The sequence below is a fragment of the Seriola dumerili genome, unplaced genomic scaffold (genome assembly GCF_002260705.1).
Source record: "Seriola dumerili isolate Sdu_G_001 unplaced genomic scaffold, Sdu_1.0 BDQW01000088.1, whole genome shotgun sequence".
In the NCBI taxonomy this organism is placed as follows: Eukaryota; Metazoa; Chordata; class Actinopteri; order Carangiformes; family Carangidae; genus Seriola; species Seriola dumerili.
Window position 1 is genome coordinate 1,723,096 of NW_019174343.1, and position 17,138 is coordinate 1,740,233.

Below are 17,138 nucleotides of genomic sequence, written 5' to 3' on the forward strand. Positions count from 1 at the left end.
GTAGATGAATCAAGAGTGAATCTTGAATCTATGTTCAACTCTTTTTAGCTCATCTTCACTAAAAACATGTTCCACCTCCGTTGGTTTCTCATCACGCAGATGGTTTTATTTACAGATTTTCCACATATAATGGAGATGAATGGAATTCCCTTCATGTGACTCAACCCACTGAAGAAAACAGTGACAGCAAATAAAACTGATATCTGCATGTCTGGATATCACAGCTGTGAGTGGGAAAATATCTTCTGTTGTGCTAACTGTGTTTTACTATCTGCAGAGTGTATATAGGTGTGTATGGATGCATTCATGTGTGTCCACATATTAGTTTTCCATACTCTCCCCTGCGGACATATCATTGTGCAATAAGGTTGAACCAGGGGCTGGAGAGCAATCACACCGTGTCCATATCTCACTGCTGAAGCTGTGGCTGCAGGAACCAGCATCAGAGACCATGCTGAGAGCTTCACAGCCTCATAATTGTCATTTCTCCTGCTCTGTGCATATACAAGTAAGATAGACAAGGGTGTGTTAGACATGTTTTCAGTTTGGTTAAAGTCTAATTTAAAACAGATGATAAAACTACCAAAATAAAGTTCAATTTTTGTTGCATGCATTATGGATCCTATTCATTCAGCTAACAACTTTCATCACTAAGGACTGATGCATTAAAAAATACATAAGCGTGCTCACACAAACATAGGAGCACAGTATGTATTTAATATAATTAATGCACAGTAGAACATCCGTGTATTCACAAAGTATCACAGTGTAATCCACTGAATGACAAAGCTAGTTTCCTTAGTTATGGAAAAAAAGTTAAGAAATTTACAGCAATGAAAGAGATTTTACAGGGGTAAATTTCTACTATTTCCATGGCGACTGTTGATTTGCTGCCATTAGCACTTGTGATACCTGTTATGTCATCCTCCCGTTGTTTTGACGGGAGCTTTGCCATGGTGAACTTTGGTTGCAACAATGTAATTGCTTTATGTCAATTTAAGTTTAACCAGCCCCTCATTCACATCCAGAGACCAGTCCGTGGTTTAGGCTACAGATGTTCTTTGGTTCAGTGAACCAGACCAGGATCTTTCCTGAACCTGAGCCTGAACCAAGAGCTGTGACAGTCTGAACAGAACCAAATAACAGTTTCATAAAGCTGGAGTCATTACAGGTGGACACTTTACCGTCACAAAAAGAGGAAAATTTCGGTCCATGTACACAAATCAATAGATCACATTTCATTACTAGTTCAGACCCATATATATTCTTAATGTTACAAATGCTGTAATTTACCCTTAATTTCCTTGTTATCTTCCTGGAAAGAACAGGAAATGAAGCAACTTAAAACAAGATACAATGAGAGAATGAATTACATTTCTTGGACTATTATTGAATTGTTTAATGTTGTATCAGTTGAGGATCTAATGGACTTTTAACCTTATCACGAAAACACTCTGTGTCAGTAGGGACCGAGCAGTAGTTTGAATCTACATAGAAAAAACTGTCTGTCTCTGACCAGACATAGAGATAGAGATCCATGTGACCACTTTCATCTATTATTGTAAATTCGAGTCTCCATATTTGTTTATGTGTTCACTTCCCTGTAATTTACAAAGCAGACAGATAAATTCTAACAGCATGTCGCCTGTGTACTGAGTAACAGACTCATTTAGTTTATACTGGATGTTACATGGACTGAATTAACTTCATCTATACAGCATTATTAATATAATGCATCTACAAATAGCATCTAGGAACCATCTTAACAAATAATTAGTTACTTGACAGTTCCGTTTTATGAAATTATTCTTGTTCTTTTTAATTATATTATTATTATAATCCTATATTACATTTTGATATTCACTGAGTCAAATTTAGAAAGCAGCTTTTGCAGGGACATTCAATCAAAAACATGATGTGGTGTGACTCAGATCAGAACCTGAACCTCTGGTTCTTGGGAGATTACCTGCGACACATGTTGTCCAGATGTTAGAGGTGTCCAGGTTTGCAGTAGCTAAATAGGCACGGAGGGAACGGGGATTAACTGTGATGGAAAAATCCTGCATCTGAATATTGATCAGAGTATTTATGCTAAACAGCTACTTGTCTAACATAGTAAACATTAGCCACAGTGTGCATTCACACTCATTTTACTACATGTTGTAGGTTTTGGTGGCGTGTGTATATATCCTCCTTAATCACAGCACAAATCTGCCAAAACAAAACTGATCCCGACTTGGTGCCGCAGCTAATCTAACTCTGTCTTCTGATTTCTGATTGGTTTTCCCCCATATACATCGTACTCAACAAGTTCTTACGTTTAGCAACATATTTACCTTCATAAAAATCTTGTCTCTCTACAGATTCACTGCAGAAATGTCAGGGTCAATTGTGGCCTTAAAACAGTTATCTCAGCAGAGCCTCACTGCCAATCCTGAATCTGGCACAGGACAGTACCTCCACTAAATTGCTTGCTTTTGCCACTGAAGGGATCAGATTGTTAAAATAAGAGTCTTACAACATTATGGAAAGGACTCCTACAGAGACAGACCTTTTTGTTTAACCAGAAACAACTGTTTTATGGCTAAGCTATAGCTACAGTTACAGCTCTGCTGCTGCTGGTAGTTTGTCTCTGTGACTGTGTGTTAGGAGTCACATGTGCACACATGTCTGCATTGCCCAGTTGTACTAATTACACACAGACGCGCGCACACACACACAAACACACATACAAGACTTTTAGTAAATAGTATATGTACGTGTGTCTCATCCTATGCGTTCCTTCACTCCCCCCCATAGTTTTTGTGTGTGTGTGTGTGTGTGTGTGTGTGTGTGTGTGTGTACAGTTGACTGAGTCAATATGAGAAAACTGCCTTGATTTTTACTGGAACTTCATAAAAGTGCATTTTTTCCTTGCTGATGTCTCACAGCTGAATCCGTTGTGATGGCAGATTATACATCTGGCAATTGTAAAACTCAGAGCCAGAGAGCTTCGTCATGCATTCATATGACAGGTTTTGTGTTTTCAGCAGAATCTTTGATTTCCTCACCTGCGGACAGGTAATATTCCTAAACTGAGTGGAGAGGATAAATGCATCATCCACTGACACTAACACACCTTTATGCAGCTTTGTGGAAAGGTTTGAGAGGAAATAAAACAGAGGTTGGAGGGAAAGGAGAAGATTACACTATCAAGCTGATCTGTCGGCGTGCTGATCTGCCAAATGTCAAACAATACATATTCATCTGTTTGGCCAGCCATCGCACAGAGGCAGCGCTCTAGCAGAGGTCCAGACAGAGAGATGGCTGACATTTCAGTATTCAAGAGACTGACAGCTGCACATACACAACATGCAAATACACACACTCTCTCAGGCACACACACTCGTTTTTACACTTCTTACTCCTTTATACACTTGGCATATTGGATAAAGTTTGGTTGGAAGCTGAAGCTGGACACTAAAAGAGTGAGTCTTCATGCCAAAAACCAAGTCTGAGAGGTAAATTCTGCTCTTCACAGCCAAGATCATTCAAAAGCTGTTGGGTTATTCCACCTCTATAATGTTTTTCTTGAACTCAGCTACAGGATATTAATATTTAAACCGTTCTTTACCAACTTAATCACATAGTTTATTACCCATGCACAAAAACTAAAATGAAGATTCCCTCTTGTAAAGAAACCATTACACAGGACATTTGGCTGAACCTAGAGACAAATACAGTACAGACAGCTTTCCCATTCCAGTGAGTGAACGGTGTGTAGCTCTCTTGGTTTAATTTGTTTCGAGAGGCCGCGCCACAAAGAAAATAAGGAGCATTCTCAAAGGTCCTAGAGGTGCTGCCAATCTCCAAACCGACAGTCAGCTCACCTGTTCATTAACCCAGAGGCCGGATCCATCCACGGACCTCAGCCTGTCAGCCCAAACTAAAGTCATTCCCTGCTGCTAAATCAGAGACTGATAAGGTGAGATACATATAGTTTCATATTCTGTCATTGGCCATATCTGGCACTAGTCTAATAAGCTACATGAGTTGCAGTAAAACACAGCTCCACGCTTGGTGTTTGTCGTTAAGAATCTACACATGTTGGCTGCTACACTGTGGTGTATTATATATATGTCTGTTTTCTGACTTACATGAAAACTAGCAGACAGATTCAGCTGAAATTTATGACACGTTTACAGCCTGTTGGGGGGTCCTGTTCACAACTGTATTAACATCAGTCTCAGGTGATCTGATCACAAGTGGACAGCTCTAAGTTCAGGTGTGAACACACCCGAGACGCAATGAGGACACATTTAAGATCCGATCATTCAGACCACATTCAGAGGAGGTCTGGACCACATGTGTCCTCATTCTTTTAGCAGTGTGAACGTGACTGTGTCCTGGGCCACACTGAAGGACCAACTACTCTACTGACGTCCTCTGTCACAGTCTGATTAGTCCCAACGCAGTTTCATCATGAACTATAGATATTCTACTAATTAAAATGGCTAATGTCTCTCTCTCTCTCACACACATTGATGGACCCTTCTGTCAGATAAAAACAACAACACATACGTGTTTATATGCATTTAAAGTGGGGAATGCCAGATGAGAACTGAGGTACTAATGAAGCCAACAATAAAGTACCAAAAAACTGCAGTTCCTCTAATGACCACTAGAGTCTGGCTCCAACAGTGAGTCAGTCCCCATAGACTCCCATGTTAAAATGTCCAACTTTACAGCAGAAATAAACATGTTTACAGCCTGGTACAAAAACTGTTTTGGTCTCTAGAGCTAATTTCCTCCTTCATGACACCTGTTTATATAACTCACCTGTTTACATTTCATTAAAGCTTAAAGTTATGTAGAATTGAGGGCGTGGCCTCTTTGAGTGACAGGTTGGTGAGCAAATGCATTATGAGTTAGGCCGAGTCAGGCACTGCCAAGATGGTGACAGTGGAGCAGCTCACTCTGAGCTTCAAAACCGCTCTTCCGAAACCTGTGGATGATGTCACGGAGGCTACGTCTATCTTTATTTACAGTCTATGGTCTGAACAGGGTGTGTGTCAGTGCTCAAATCAGGCTCAGTGTAACTGACATATATTCACCTGCAACACCTGTTGTCTTAATGGGCTCATTTTGTATGTGAGGACTTGACTCTACCAGGCCTGTTGAAGCTAATATGCAGCTGTTCTAAGATGCAGTTCCTCTAATGACCACTATATGCTGTGTATGGTTCTCTTTCCAGTAAGCGAGAAGATCTACATCAATATCTCCACCCTTATCAAAGATATTTGTCTACTGGCTTTCAGATATGGTTCATTAATGTATATGTCAAGGCTTGGGAGATTGAGCTTGCCTCCACAGGGTAACGCCGGCTGTTGATGCTGTGCTCGGAGCCCTCAGATCCGTTGCTTGGACCCCAGTGAAACTCCACTTTCTCTGCCTTGAATCTCCCTGGTAGTCCTGCTCCCCGGACAAAGTAATCATCCTTCAACATAATGGCCACTGGAAGAAAGACAGAAGAATAGAGAAAAACAAAGACAGAGCGAGAGAGAGTGAGTGGTCATATATCACTGAAAATCATTCTCAACATACATAGTAATCATTCCTCTCAAAGAAACAGATGACAGAAAATTGGTGCCTGTCAATGTGAATTTCAAAGGTTGCCAAGAAAGACAATCAAAACTTGTGTGAGGACACATGCACGGCATGACACCTCTTTAAGGTCTTTGGTCACACACACAGTCAAAAGGATGTATTCTGAGGACACGCTAAAGGTAGATATGTGTTTCTCTTTTAAATTTGCTCTGAGGGAGATATCCTCACACAAGACCATTTCTGTCATTTTCCATCAGCCTCTGAGGCAACGTCTCAAATGAGGGGCTAATTTGCTGAACAAAATTGTTCTCTTCAGCCATTGCAAATTGCCCTTGCAGGATCTTTTGTTATTCCATCACATCTTGCTAAAATATAGCGAAAATTAAAATGGGGGGGGGGTATTTTCACAATCACAAATGGCTCTGAAAGGATTCCTGTTCCATTAATCAGTGCAGCCGCCTCAAACCCAGACGCATTTGTAGAGGACGCTCTCAAGTGAAGAGACGAACCTGGTTCATTATTTCATCAAGATGTCGGTCAGAGTCCTGAATTATCACATACACCTGATACCACAGTAACACAATCACCTTACATACACTAACATCTCACCAGAAAATCCTTAAAAGACAGTTTATAGCTTTATGTCAGCCGCACACCAAAAAACAACTTTTCAAACCATTTCACAATGTCCACAATTTCCAATGTCAGAATAAAATCATGAGAGTTTGGCTCCCACCGTCTGGATGGTTTGGTGTCAGGTGATCATCCGAGTCTTCAGTCACTCCGTTTTTTGTGTTGATGTTCTGATAAAATCAAGCATGTTTAATATTTATTATGATTTATTATTGTAGATTTTAGTCTCGGCTCAAGACAGTGACGTTCAATGACGTGAACACTGTCGACTTCACCAGCAGCAAACAGGAAGCAGCAAACTGAGCCGATAGTGAGCGTGGAGGAGACTCCAGGGAGGACCAAGAATGTGATTGGTTTGGTGTAAGACTGGTGTTAAATACATGAGGGATTTAAAATAATTTCAAAATAAAACAGGAAATCATAAAAACAATAATAATGTTGAAAAAAAGTCTGGAAAAAAAACAGTTTTCCTTCATGTAAATTTCCACCAGGAGCATGATGGCAAATAATGTCAAAGAAATCTAGTCTCAAGATCCTCAGTCTTTACAGTCCTCTAGTCTGTGGTCGGCATTAGTCATAATTTCTAAGTTATGATAACTACTATGATAATGATGTGAACTGTGATGGATGCTTGAGTGATTCTCCTTAATTTTCTCTTCCAAATAATAATAATATGAGACAATAATCAGTAGGAATGTTGACCTGAGCCTTAGCCAATGATTTTAGAATAACTGAGGTCATTAGTCCAAATTCCCCCAGGACAACCCTGCCCACCTGAGACAATGTGAATCTCCAAGATGTTGGTGTGGTCCTTATAATTATTCTGATAGTTGCAGAGAGAGAGAGACTGGAAACTCAGGGAGAGAGAGAGGGGATGACATGCACCAAGGTACCAGGTGAGCCACCAGGTGAGCCACCAGTGTGCCCTAATATCCCTAATATCTAATATTTAGATTTGGAGTCTCAGTATAAGATCTCTGACAAATCAAATAGGATCAATAAACCTGAACAATCTGCTGCAGATGATGAGATGATGGAGGGGAAGAACAACATATACATGACAATGATAAGTGTTACTGGTATCTTGTTATTTCCAATAATGTAACTGATGTTTCTCACCAGTGTTAAGCACAGTCTACACCACTGAATCCTCAATGCATTACTTCTTATCTTGGTTCATTTATGTGGCTGTGTTTTCAAACTTTTTCTTTCCAGCCACATGTTGTTGATTCATTCAAAGTTGAGCTGTGCAGAAACGCAGAGGTGTGTCTGAATAGAGTTAGTGGTGCACGAGGCGGGGGGGTAAGGCCCTCCCTGCCTGATTTCACAACTCCATCATGGCATTCAGTAGCAGCTCCACCAGGTGATCCCTCCACAGATAAAACGCTCATCTGTTGTTTAGAAACAGTGCAGGATCCATGCATAATTCATGGGAAAAAAACGCAGGGACATTTGTCTTGTTAGCCATGCATTATGTAGCGGGGGGAGAGCAGAAGCTGCGCGCCATTTTGTATCGCAGCTGTTGTTTGTGTTAGCATTTTTACATGGCTCTCTACATGCTGTGGCATCCCAAATCCATTTAAATTATGCTCCGCTGTGTTTCTTACTTTGCAGGTGGCCATCATCATCATCGGCTCTTTTTCTGTTCTGTGAGCAGCCTCCATGGCCTTGGGGAAATGGTTTGAGTTGCTGAAAGCCTGGGGATGCTCTGCATCAAACGTGTCTGGGAATTTTTCATCTCGACTGCAGTGATGAGGTCTTCTCTCTCTCTGTCTGTGTCTCTCGCTCTCATCTTGGCGTTTGTGCCAGTGGGTGTCAGCGGCGGTGATCCTCTACCTGAAGGTCAGCTGGCCGGTCCGCTCCCACAGGGAACGACAGCACACTGTGTGTCCGCTTCGCCTGAATGAGCTACCTGCACTCAGACAAACGGATGGCTCACATCTCAGTGGCGTGCTGCCGCCCGCTCATGATGCAGTGACTGGGAGGTGGACAAGACATTTACTCGCTCTCTGTGACCTTGATCAGTCACTGAAAGTTGGGAATAAAAACTGGTACAGCAACAAGGCTGCAGAGGGAATTTCTTGTCCTCTAATGATCCCACTGTGATCAGGGTCATTGCTTGTACAGTCATACAGCCATTTTGAGCCATATTACATAATGTTTTATAGGGTTTTAGGATGTTGAATACAAATATTAACACATAATATAAACACTGGACTTTCACTGTGCTTCCAATCTCTCTGCAAAGTCACAGTGTAAACACATGACCACTAGATGTGTAGTAGACACACAGGTATTAGCGACGGTTGAAGTGACAGCTACAACATGATGTAATGACGTAGATTCAATGTCGACACTTCCTACTGATGCAGCCCGACTGTCTACTACAGGAGAAAGACTATTTGACCTGTGATACGTTAAAGAGTTAGCAGGTAATTATACGTTTTTGTCATATTTGACACTGTCATTTTGTTTATATTCAATAATACTGTTAGCTTTATGGATTATTAGTATATTTGTTAAAGATGCGCTGAAGATGCTGATAGGCGACCACAGTAAGTAGCGAGCCAGGCTGACGTTCCAGTTGGTGGTTTGGAGGCTTTGGGGGATGCTAACCTGTGTTAACAAAGAAAAAAATATATATATACAAAATGTTGTTCACCTCCATCGTCCCTCTCCAGCCCACAACCTCATTGTGCTGAAACCATGACGCTGTCCGTGGTGCTGAAGTAACACATTTATACAAACTTCTCATATGATATTAAATAGTCTCTAAAGCAAATATTAAGAGCTCTGGGGTCATTTTAAGATACATACTGTAGCAATGTTCAGAGCGACCTTGGTTTCCTGAAGTAGTGAAGTAGCCGTTGTTAGCTGTCATTGTGATCTTTGATTTCCATTACTATGACAACGCATTGGAATGAATATGGGTGCCGTAGCTGTCCCTTCAACCATCGCTGCTTAAAGTCCCTATTGATTTGTGTTAGACAGTAAAAAGGAGGATTCGCCTCTTACTCCACCAAGGACGAGCTCCAGCATGACATCCACAGTGTTCAGCTGTCAGGTGACTTCCAGTGAAGAAGCACACAAGGGTGCAGAGTGAAGGACAGGGCAGGACAGATAGCAACTGGCCCTGTGGTCTGACTCACCAGATGTAGGTTGTAGATATAAACCTGCCATCTGGCATCTATTTCAGCTTTGTTGCCATTTTCAAAATCCCCTTCGTTACAGGAAACATCAACAACCTCCGAGATGTTTTGATGAATCACACAGTTGCTGTTTTTTTGTGGCGTTTTCTTCGCAGTGACAGTGCTCACTTCCCGACGTGCAAATATTCCCCCAAAACAAGTTCCCCTCCCCTGCGCAGTCGCTGCTTCCTGGGCTCAGTGCTGCCCAAGATGTGATTGGTTTAAAGGAGTATTTGTAAGTTTTGCTATTGCTACATAGCTACAGTTAGCATTGACAGCTGTTTACTTACCAGTCTAGAAGAAACACTTTGAGTTCAGCATCAAACTTCATTCCTTTACTCACCAACAGCTGTCTCCAAAGGTGGAAAGGAACCCTATCTTTTTGCTTCTATTTTTATCACTTCTTTTCTTCTACTGAAGTTGGCATGCTAACCAACTAGCTCTGGCCCAGTTGGCTGCCCTGAAGAAGTACCACTGGTCAGGGGACATATTATTAACATCTTGTAAATGCAACAATAACCAAAGTTCTCGGCAAGACTGATAAGTAAACAACTGTTAAAGTAAACGTTAGCTATGTAGCAAAAGCAAAACGTAAAAATAGCTCCTTTAAAGAAATGTAAACAAGCCAGGATGTTTTTTTCCCCTGCAGCAGAATGATAATGGTGCAGCCAGAACGCTGTGGAAAGAGGACTGATTGAGCCACAGTGAACAACCTTGAGCTCTATGGATAAGAGACAATTTCACAACAGTGAGTCAGCTGATGCTGTTGACTGTTTGAAAATTTCTAACCTGCAACTGCAACTCTCTGAAACGTGCTGTAGAGGAAATTAAGCTACATCCATTTTAGTCGGCGTATCACTAGGTGGCCTCTTCATTTTAGCCTTCTACCTCCATATTGAGTATTTTTTTATTGTAGGCTACAACAGCCGAAGAAACAGAAACTTGGCCAGTGTGCCAGAACAAGAAGTAAAACAGACACATGTTGGTAAGTCGAGAACATGTGCTTCATTCAACTGGAGCTTCAGGGTCATGTGACCACTTGGAAATGTGTCACTGTGAGCTATCAGGAGGTTTGAAGTTAATTTGGGTGTGTACACCAGTATTACCAACAGAGGGCAGAAAACATTGTGTCCTCTCAGTAATGGATGAATGTGTAAGTGTATCTATGGCCTAGAATAGGAAAGAGGAAGGTAAACACTTTTTCAAAAACCTGTTTTTCAGTCTGATTTCAGATTCCTTGTCATGTTGCTCCTATCATGATTTGTTTTGCTCGACTACGAAGGTGAGACAGTAAACCAAACCTGTTGTTGTTGTTGTGAGTCACGTTTCACAGTTCTTCTTATGTGTAGAAAGTTGATATGTGTGGACCCTTAAATCTAAACTGTGACTACTCAGACATATTTTACACCACATATTGTGTTTACATATTCTGAAGCACCAGCGTCTGACCTTGTCAGGACGGAGGAACACGCACAGTGACCTTCTCAAAATGGCAGCAGTTGTGTTTTGATAACAAATATAACCGGAAGGTTGACCTTTTTCTTTCTTTTTTAAATTTTTTTTTTTTTTTTTACTAGACTTAACCGGTTTATGTGAACAAAGAGGCAACAGTGTTTAAACCATACGTAAACCATTGTTCCACTGATGGACCATCAGTCTAGCACTCATAGGCAGAAGGGACGTTGTCAATGATCATCTTACTGATACGCTCACTATTCTTATCAGAGTCACGTCTCCTTTTTTTGTGTCTGTGTGTGTGTGTGTGTGAGAGAAAGATAAATAGAGAGAGAGAGAGAGAGACAGAAAGAGAGAGAGATATTCAGCAAAGGGCCACGGGTTGGACACAAACCCAGGCTGCTGTGGTTAGGACTACGCCTTTATGGTGAATGCTCTACCAGGTGAGCCACCAGGGCGCCCGTGTATCACTGTTTAGTGTCCCCTGGGAACACTTCCGTCGTGTTGTGAGTATTAGCAGCACATGTGTTGTCAAATTGATGAAGATGTTTTCTAAATTTGTTTGTGTTTTGTCTGTTTGCAAGTGTTTTCTTAACACTTGCAAACAGACAACCGCCCAACCCTCAAAAGATAAGCAGTATATCTGATGAATGGATAGATTATACAGCCATCATTTCTAGAAGGTACGATGACTCTAGGAGGAGGGGACGTAATCTCTGATTGTGCATCTATGTACACTCCCTGAACTCGTCACAAGCAGGAAAATATTTCATCCCCAAAACAAGCACTGAGCCATGCAGCTAATCTGAAGTATTCACAGGCTAATATCAAAAGAAAACTGCATTAAACCCAACAAGACTAAGAGGCTCCGGAGCTGAGAAGTTAACACTTGCAGGGTGCAATGGATACTGCTGCCCCTAGGGGACCTTAGCAAGGTTTTACACTGGGGTGCATCTGTTTAGTCAAAGCTAGCATGAAAAAAAAGCATTAATGAACAGTCCTTTCCTGTAACTCCAGTCTCCCAGAACAATAGATGAGCATGTTACAGCCGCATCTGTTACAGACTCCCAGCACTGATGTATTCAATCATTGTTTTTTTCCATTACTGAAGCCTTCACACTCATTTTCAACTTGAATGCAAATCAGCTCTGTTACATCACATGACTCGAACCCCAGGAACTCCTAAACAGCTGCAGGAGCCATATTTTTAATTTCCCAGGCTGTTTCCTCTGTTTAGCTGTTGTGAAAGTTAGTTGACATTTGCCTGAGTGGATAACTGTATAATTAACGCTCCTGCTGCATCCACAAATGGCACTGTTACATGCAAGGCTTAATAAACAACAGGCATTATAGAGGGTTTTACCAGAACACTTGGCGTATTCAAACAGCCCGTATAAGATGATGAGGGGATATGAGACCCCTGAGATAGAAAAAGCCCTAACTGGCTGGGAAATCAACACATTCAGAGCAACAGTGAACGCCCCACCGTAAAAATGCACTAGAGGCGGGCAGCTACTGTGGTTTAACTACTGCCATGTTCATTAAAGGGATGTCTATGAGGCAGCTGTGGAGGAAGACAGGAGGTGTAGGGACAGATGAACTGCAGGTGTTGGACGGTCTGAGCTAAAGGAGGATCTGGTTTAACCCTGTTCCCTACAAATTATATTTGTATACAGCTAAAGTTTTTCCCCAGTGGCAGAATAATCACTGTATTATGTTCAGGCAATGTCTCAATCTCTACTGGACAGCTAGATCAGCTGTATACAAATACATTGCTCATGACATTTTACTGATAACACACTGACAACACACCCTCTTACATACACTCATGACCTGTAGCAACAACAGACGGAGTATGAGCTACTTGAAAGCCTAAGTCGAAACCTGTGCACTTCTCCACCTGCATGTAAACCCACTTTCATTAGATGTTTCCTAAGACGAGTGGCAACAAGTGTAACCACACTTTTGAACGTCGAGTTCCCTCCACCCATGTTACCAATACTATGGTCTCTCTCTGTGTGTTGTGTGTGTTCTCTCCTGGATTGGGAACAGTGACAATGCATCATAAATAAATGTCTGAATCAGAAACAGAGTTGGTGAGATAAAATGTGTGAGATAACGTTTATGTAGCAATAATAAAAAGAAAACCTTTTTCTTAATTTCTCAATACTACGGTCTTTAAAAATGTAGTATGTAATGTATCCTGCACCGTCAGGATACATTAGGCTTATGTGGCAAATATGATATATTGTATATATAGTGTAAAATTACAATTAAAAATATTTGATACTTCTGACACTGGTGAAACTGATATCAGGTTGATATTGAATAAAACTCTACCTGATAATGTCATTATATACACTTATAATTTTGTTGACAAGTCGCATTACCATATATACTGTATATATACTGTCGCCCATAAAGTTGGAATATATATATATAATATATATATGTATATATGTGCAGTAGCTATATACATAGATACGGTGTATTGTGCTGGCAGCAGATGTGGCTGTCACGAGAGCAGGTTTGAAGTTCACATTGACAGAGAGACAGACAGAGAGAAGAAGTGAACGAGAGGCTGTGACAACAGTTAGCGAGGAGCTGCTCTGTGCGTGACTGTAACTGTTTGTGCAGCAGGTGCAGATGACAGCTTATTTCATCTGAGGATGTCACACTGTGTCTTCCCTCTGTATCACACTGTTGAAGACAAACAGAATCCTTCATGTGTTTAATATATGTTTGATCCAATAATGGGTAAGAGTACAGCAACCTGTTGTTTCAATTACATATTTAGATATACCGTATGTCTGTGTCAAACAGTATGTAGAAAGTAGCTGCATGGATCAATGACAAAGGATGGATCTATGTAGTCTCATAGGAGCTGATACGCTGATCAGAAAGTGTTGGACAGAGTAAATAATGAATTATGATTTTGTTATATTTATCAGTAGTGGCTCAGCAAATGTCCTGGCAATGGGCCTGTTGCATTATGCAAGATCTTGAGTGCAGGAGGAAACATTAATTTGAGGCTGAAGAACTTGGGTTCACCAAAATTCAAGTCAGTCCCTCAAAATTAAGTTTACATGTTCACCTGTGCTCCATCTTATTTTTAGTGTAGACGTCACATTGACTCTTATCCCGCCACTGCCACATCTTACATCTTCTATTTATCTATACCCACAGCTCATAACGCCTGCGCAAGAACCTACATTTCATGCCATGTTAGCCTCAGGGTCCGCTCTCACGTTTTATATTCCATTCACTGCTTCATTTCATGTTTAACATTTTGCTATTATAAGCAGCTTGTGGGACATTGTCCCAATGCACTGCTCGACTCTACTCCATGCATTGCTGCTTCCACAAAGTCTACATGGAAACTGTTGATTAGATCACAAGATGTGAAAGTCTGATATGTCCTCCTGATGAGGGGAGCAGTAATGTGCTCAGCAAATTTCATGGACACTGATATTTGATGATCAAAAAGGAATCAGCCAAAACTGTAAACTGTAACTCTCCCTTCTCAAACCCATAGTTGTGGTATTTCATTCTGGACCGAGGTTTTGGGACAACACAAAGAAATAAACACCAAGTAACACCACTATCCGTACACTGTATATGTGTTATTTAATATGAATGCAAGTTGAAGGGTGTTGGATGCATACTGACTTCATACTGTAGCTGAGCCCCATCTCCCAAAAGTATGTTAAGACTCTGCCTTAAAATGAATTTTGGGAAATTAAGTCCTGGTCTTTGGTTAGCGCCAGGGATGAAAAGTGCTAAACTGGACCCAATTTAACAAATAAATGAATAGTTAATTTGGTAAATTTGCTTTCTTGCAGAGTCAGATGTGAAGACTGACAGCGCTCCCGTGTCTATACAGTGAAGATGAAGCTACAGGCTGGAGCTGTTTAGCCTAAATTAGCACAAAGACTGGGAACACGGGAAAGAGTGAGCTTGGCTGTGACTAACAGTAGTTACAATAACTATAGTGTAAAACTGACCATCTTATAAGAGGTTACTATTACTATTGTTCCTCTTTTACTATTTCCTGCTCTAACTTCCTGAAGACTCTGCTACTTGCCTGGCGGCCCCTGACCAATAAACACAGACACAGTATTCTCCTGTAAAATGGTGCGTCATCTTTTTTTGCTTCTTTCACACACACTCTTTTTTGGGCTGGACTGCAGCGCAGCAGTTTGTTACCCAGATGGAGGCTGTCCTCTGTGTGAGGAACAAAATAAGAAAAATAATGTGTGTCTTCAAACTTTCTCTCTCATGTCACAGTAAATCCATCTGAAATCACAGCTCAGTCTTTGTCTTTAACTGATGTGTTTGGTGATGTTATCAGACGACGTTATAAAATCAGGGGCTGGGTGCACAAAACACGTGAAGTTCAGATTTTTCTCAAACTTAGAGATAACGGCACACTTCTTTAATGTGACTGGGTATCACAAGTGCTAATGGCAGCAAATCAATGGTTTCCACGGAAACAGTAGAATTTAGATTATGTTGGAGGCAAGTTACTTCATGAAACACTGAGTTGGGAGGGATTTAAAATAAACATGTCACTCACAATCAACAGCGTAGCGGTGAGAGTTATAGAATCAAACAGGCAGTAAACCAGCGTCAGTCACTGTGACCATTTAACGTTACATTATGTTGCCTCCTCCGATCGGTGCTGAATAAACTCTGGGCATGGCAGGTTAATATGCCACTGACTTAACACTAGGAGCTTGTAAACTTCCAGCACTGTACCATGGGTTTTAATGAACTGCTTTTCAGTTATTAATAACATCGTATATGAGGTATTCACAATTTCTTTCTTTAATTAAAAAAGAACACACAAACTGAAAATACTAAATAATGTTGTGACATTTTTGCAGAGAGAGGTCCTGCAGCCTTTGACTCCATTTGTTTTGTTGAAAAGGGAAATACTGACATGGATGTTTACAGAGATATACAGACTTTTTTATTTTTAACTATCATTTTATTCTGTATTTGGTGGTTGCTTTATTTTTTTCTGTTTCAAAAGGCAGCAATAAATAAGACATTACAATTTATAAAGAATGCTCATGTGATTTTATTCATCAGAAATCTTGTTAAATTAATTCATGCATAATAATCGTGAAACCGTGATTACTCCTCAGACTAAAATCGTACCATCCTAATCTATAACCGTTGCATCCCCAGCTCCAACCAGATTTTTTACATTATGTTCTTTTTAGTGATGGGAATATTGAGCACTCCGGACTAAAGTATCTCAACCAATTGCCAATAAATTTTATGCAGATTCTCTCTGGGGGATCAAGACCACTAACTTTTTTTTGGTGCAGATGTTCTCTGTTGTCTCAGATGTGTACAGATGTTATGTAGTGTAATATATCAGCTATCATTTGTTCAGATACAGTGTTTTTGAATGGATCAGACGTTTCTATTTGTTAGGTCTCTCTCTGTTATTAGGGTTAATACAAAACAAAATCCACAGTAATCCAAGAGACAAATTGGCAGTTTATTCAAATGTGTCATCACACATGAACCACATGGCTTGGACTGAGCAAATGATTGGATGTTAGACATTGCAGTGCTACACACACACACACACACACAGCTGTGCAGTGCTTCGGGTGGTACTCGAGAGTGTTGTCAACAGCGATGCCAGCAGCCACCTGTGGCCTCTGCCTCTCAAAAGCCTTTCAACTCCATTTCTCCACTGAGGGGGAAGGATCATCCATCTTAGTGACAACCTGGAATTGTGAAAAATACCTGTGGCTGACGAGGAGGGTCCTCGAGATGCCAGGAGAGGCGAATGCAGATGGCCCGGTGCTGAATCCTACAGGCAGTGACACCTGCCATGGCACTACTAACAGGGATTGCAGTGTGTCTGTGTGAAAGTGGGATGTGCAATCTTCACCATAAATGACTTGCTGCATATTGCACCTGTCTTGTTTGATAATCATGTGCAGGAAAGTGACGCAACAGATGTTTGACATGAAGACACCTGCCAGTATGAGCTGGGATTATTAGAGACGTCACTTCAGCTTTTCATTCTCTTTGAACTGTAGTCTGTCACAGAGCTGTGGGGTTACAAACACTCTGTCATAAACAACTGGCAAAATGCCTTTGAAGAACACCGCTCTACTATTTTGAGGTTTGTGGCGACGTGATGCAATCTCAAGTTTGACGAGTGTGAGGTTAAGTGAAAAGAGAAACATGATTAAGATCAAATAAAAGATGAGATCAGAGGATAATTATTTCCAGAGTTTTGACCATTTC

The 17,138-nt window shown here is 40.9% G+C and overlaps 1 protein-coding gene across 1 annotated transcript in view; it reads right to left on the reverse strand.

Annotated features, from left to right (window-relative positions):
* LOC111221570 (receptor-type tyrosine-protein phosphatase gamma-like) overlaps positions 1-17,138 on the reverse strand; it is a 162,803-nt gene that overhangs the window by 141,111 nt on the left and 4,554 nt on the right. Inside the window, exon 3 of the mRNA XM_022745022.1 lies at positions 5,345-5,493. Coding sequence (XP_022600743.1) covers positions 5,345-5,493 — 149 coding nt within the window. The remainder of the gene's footprint in view (positions 1-5,344; positions 5,494-17,138) is intronic.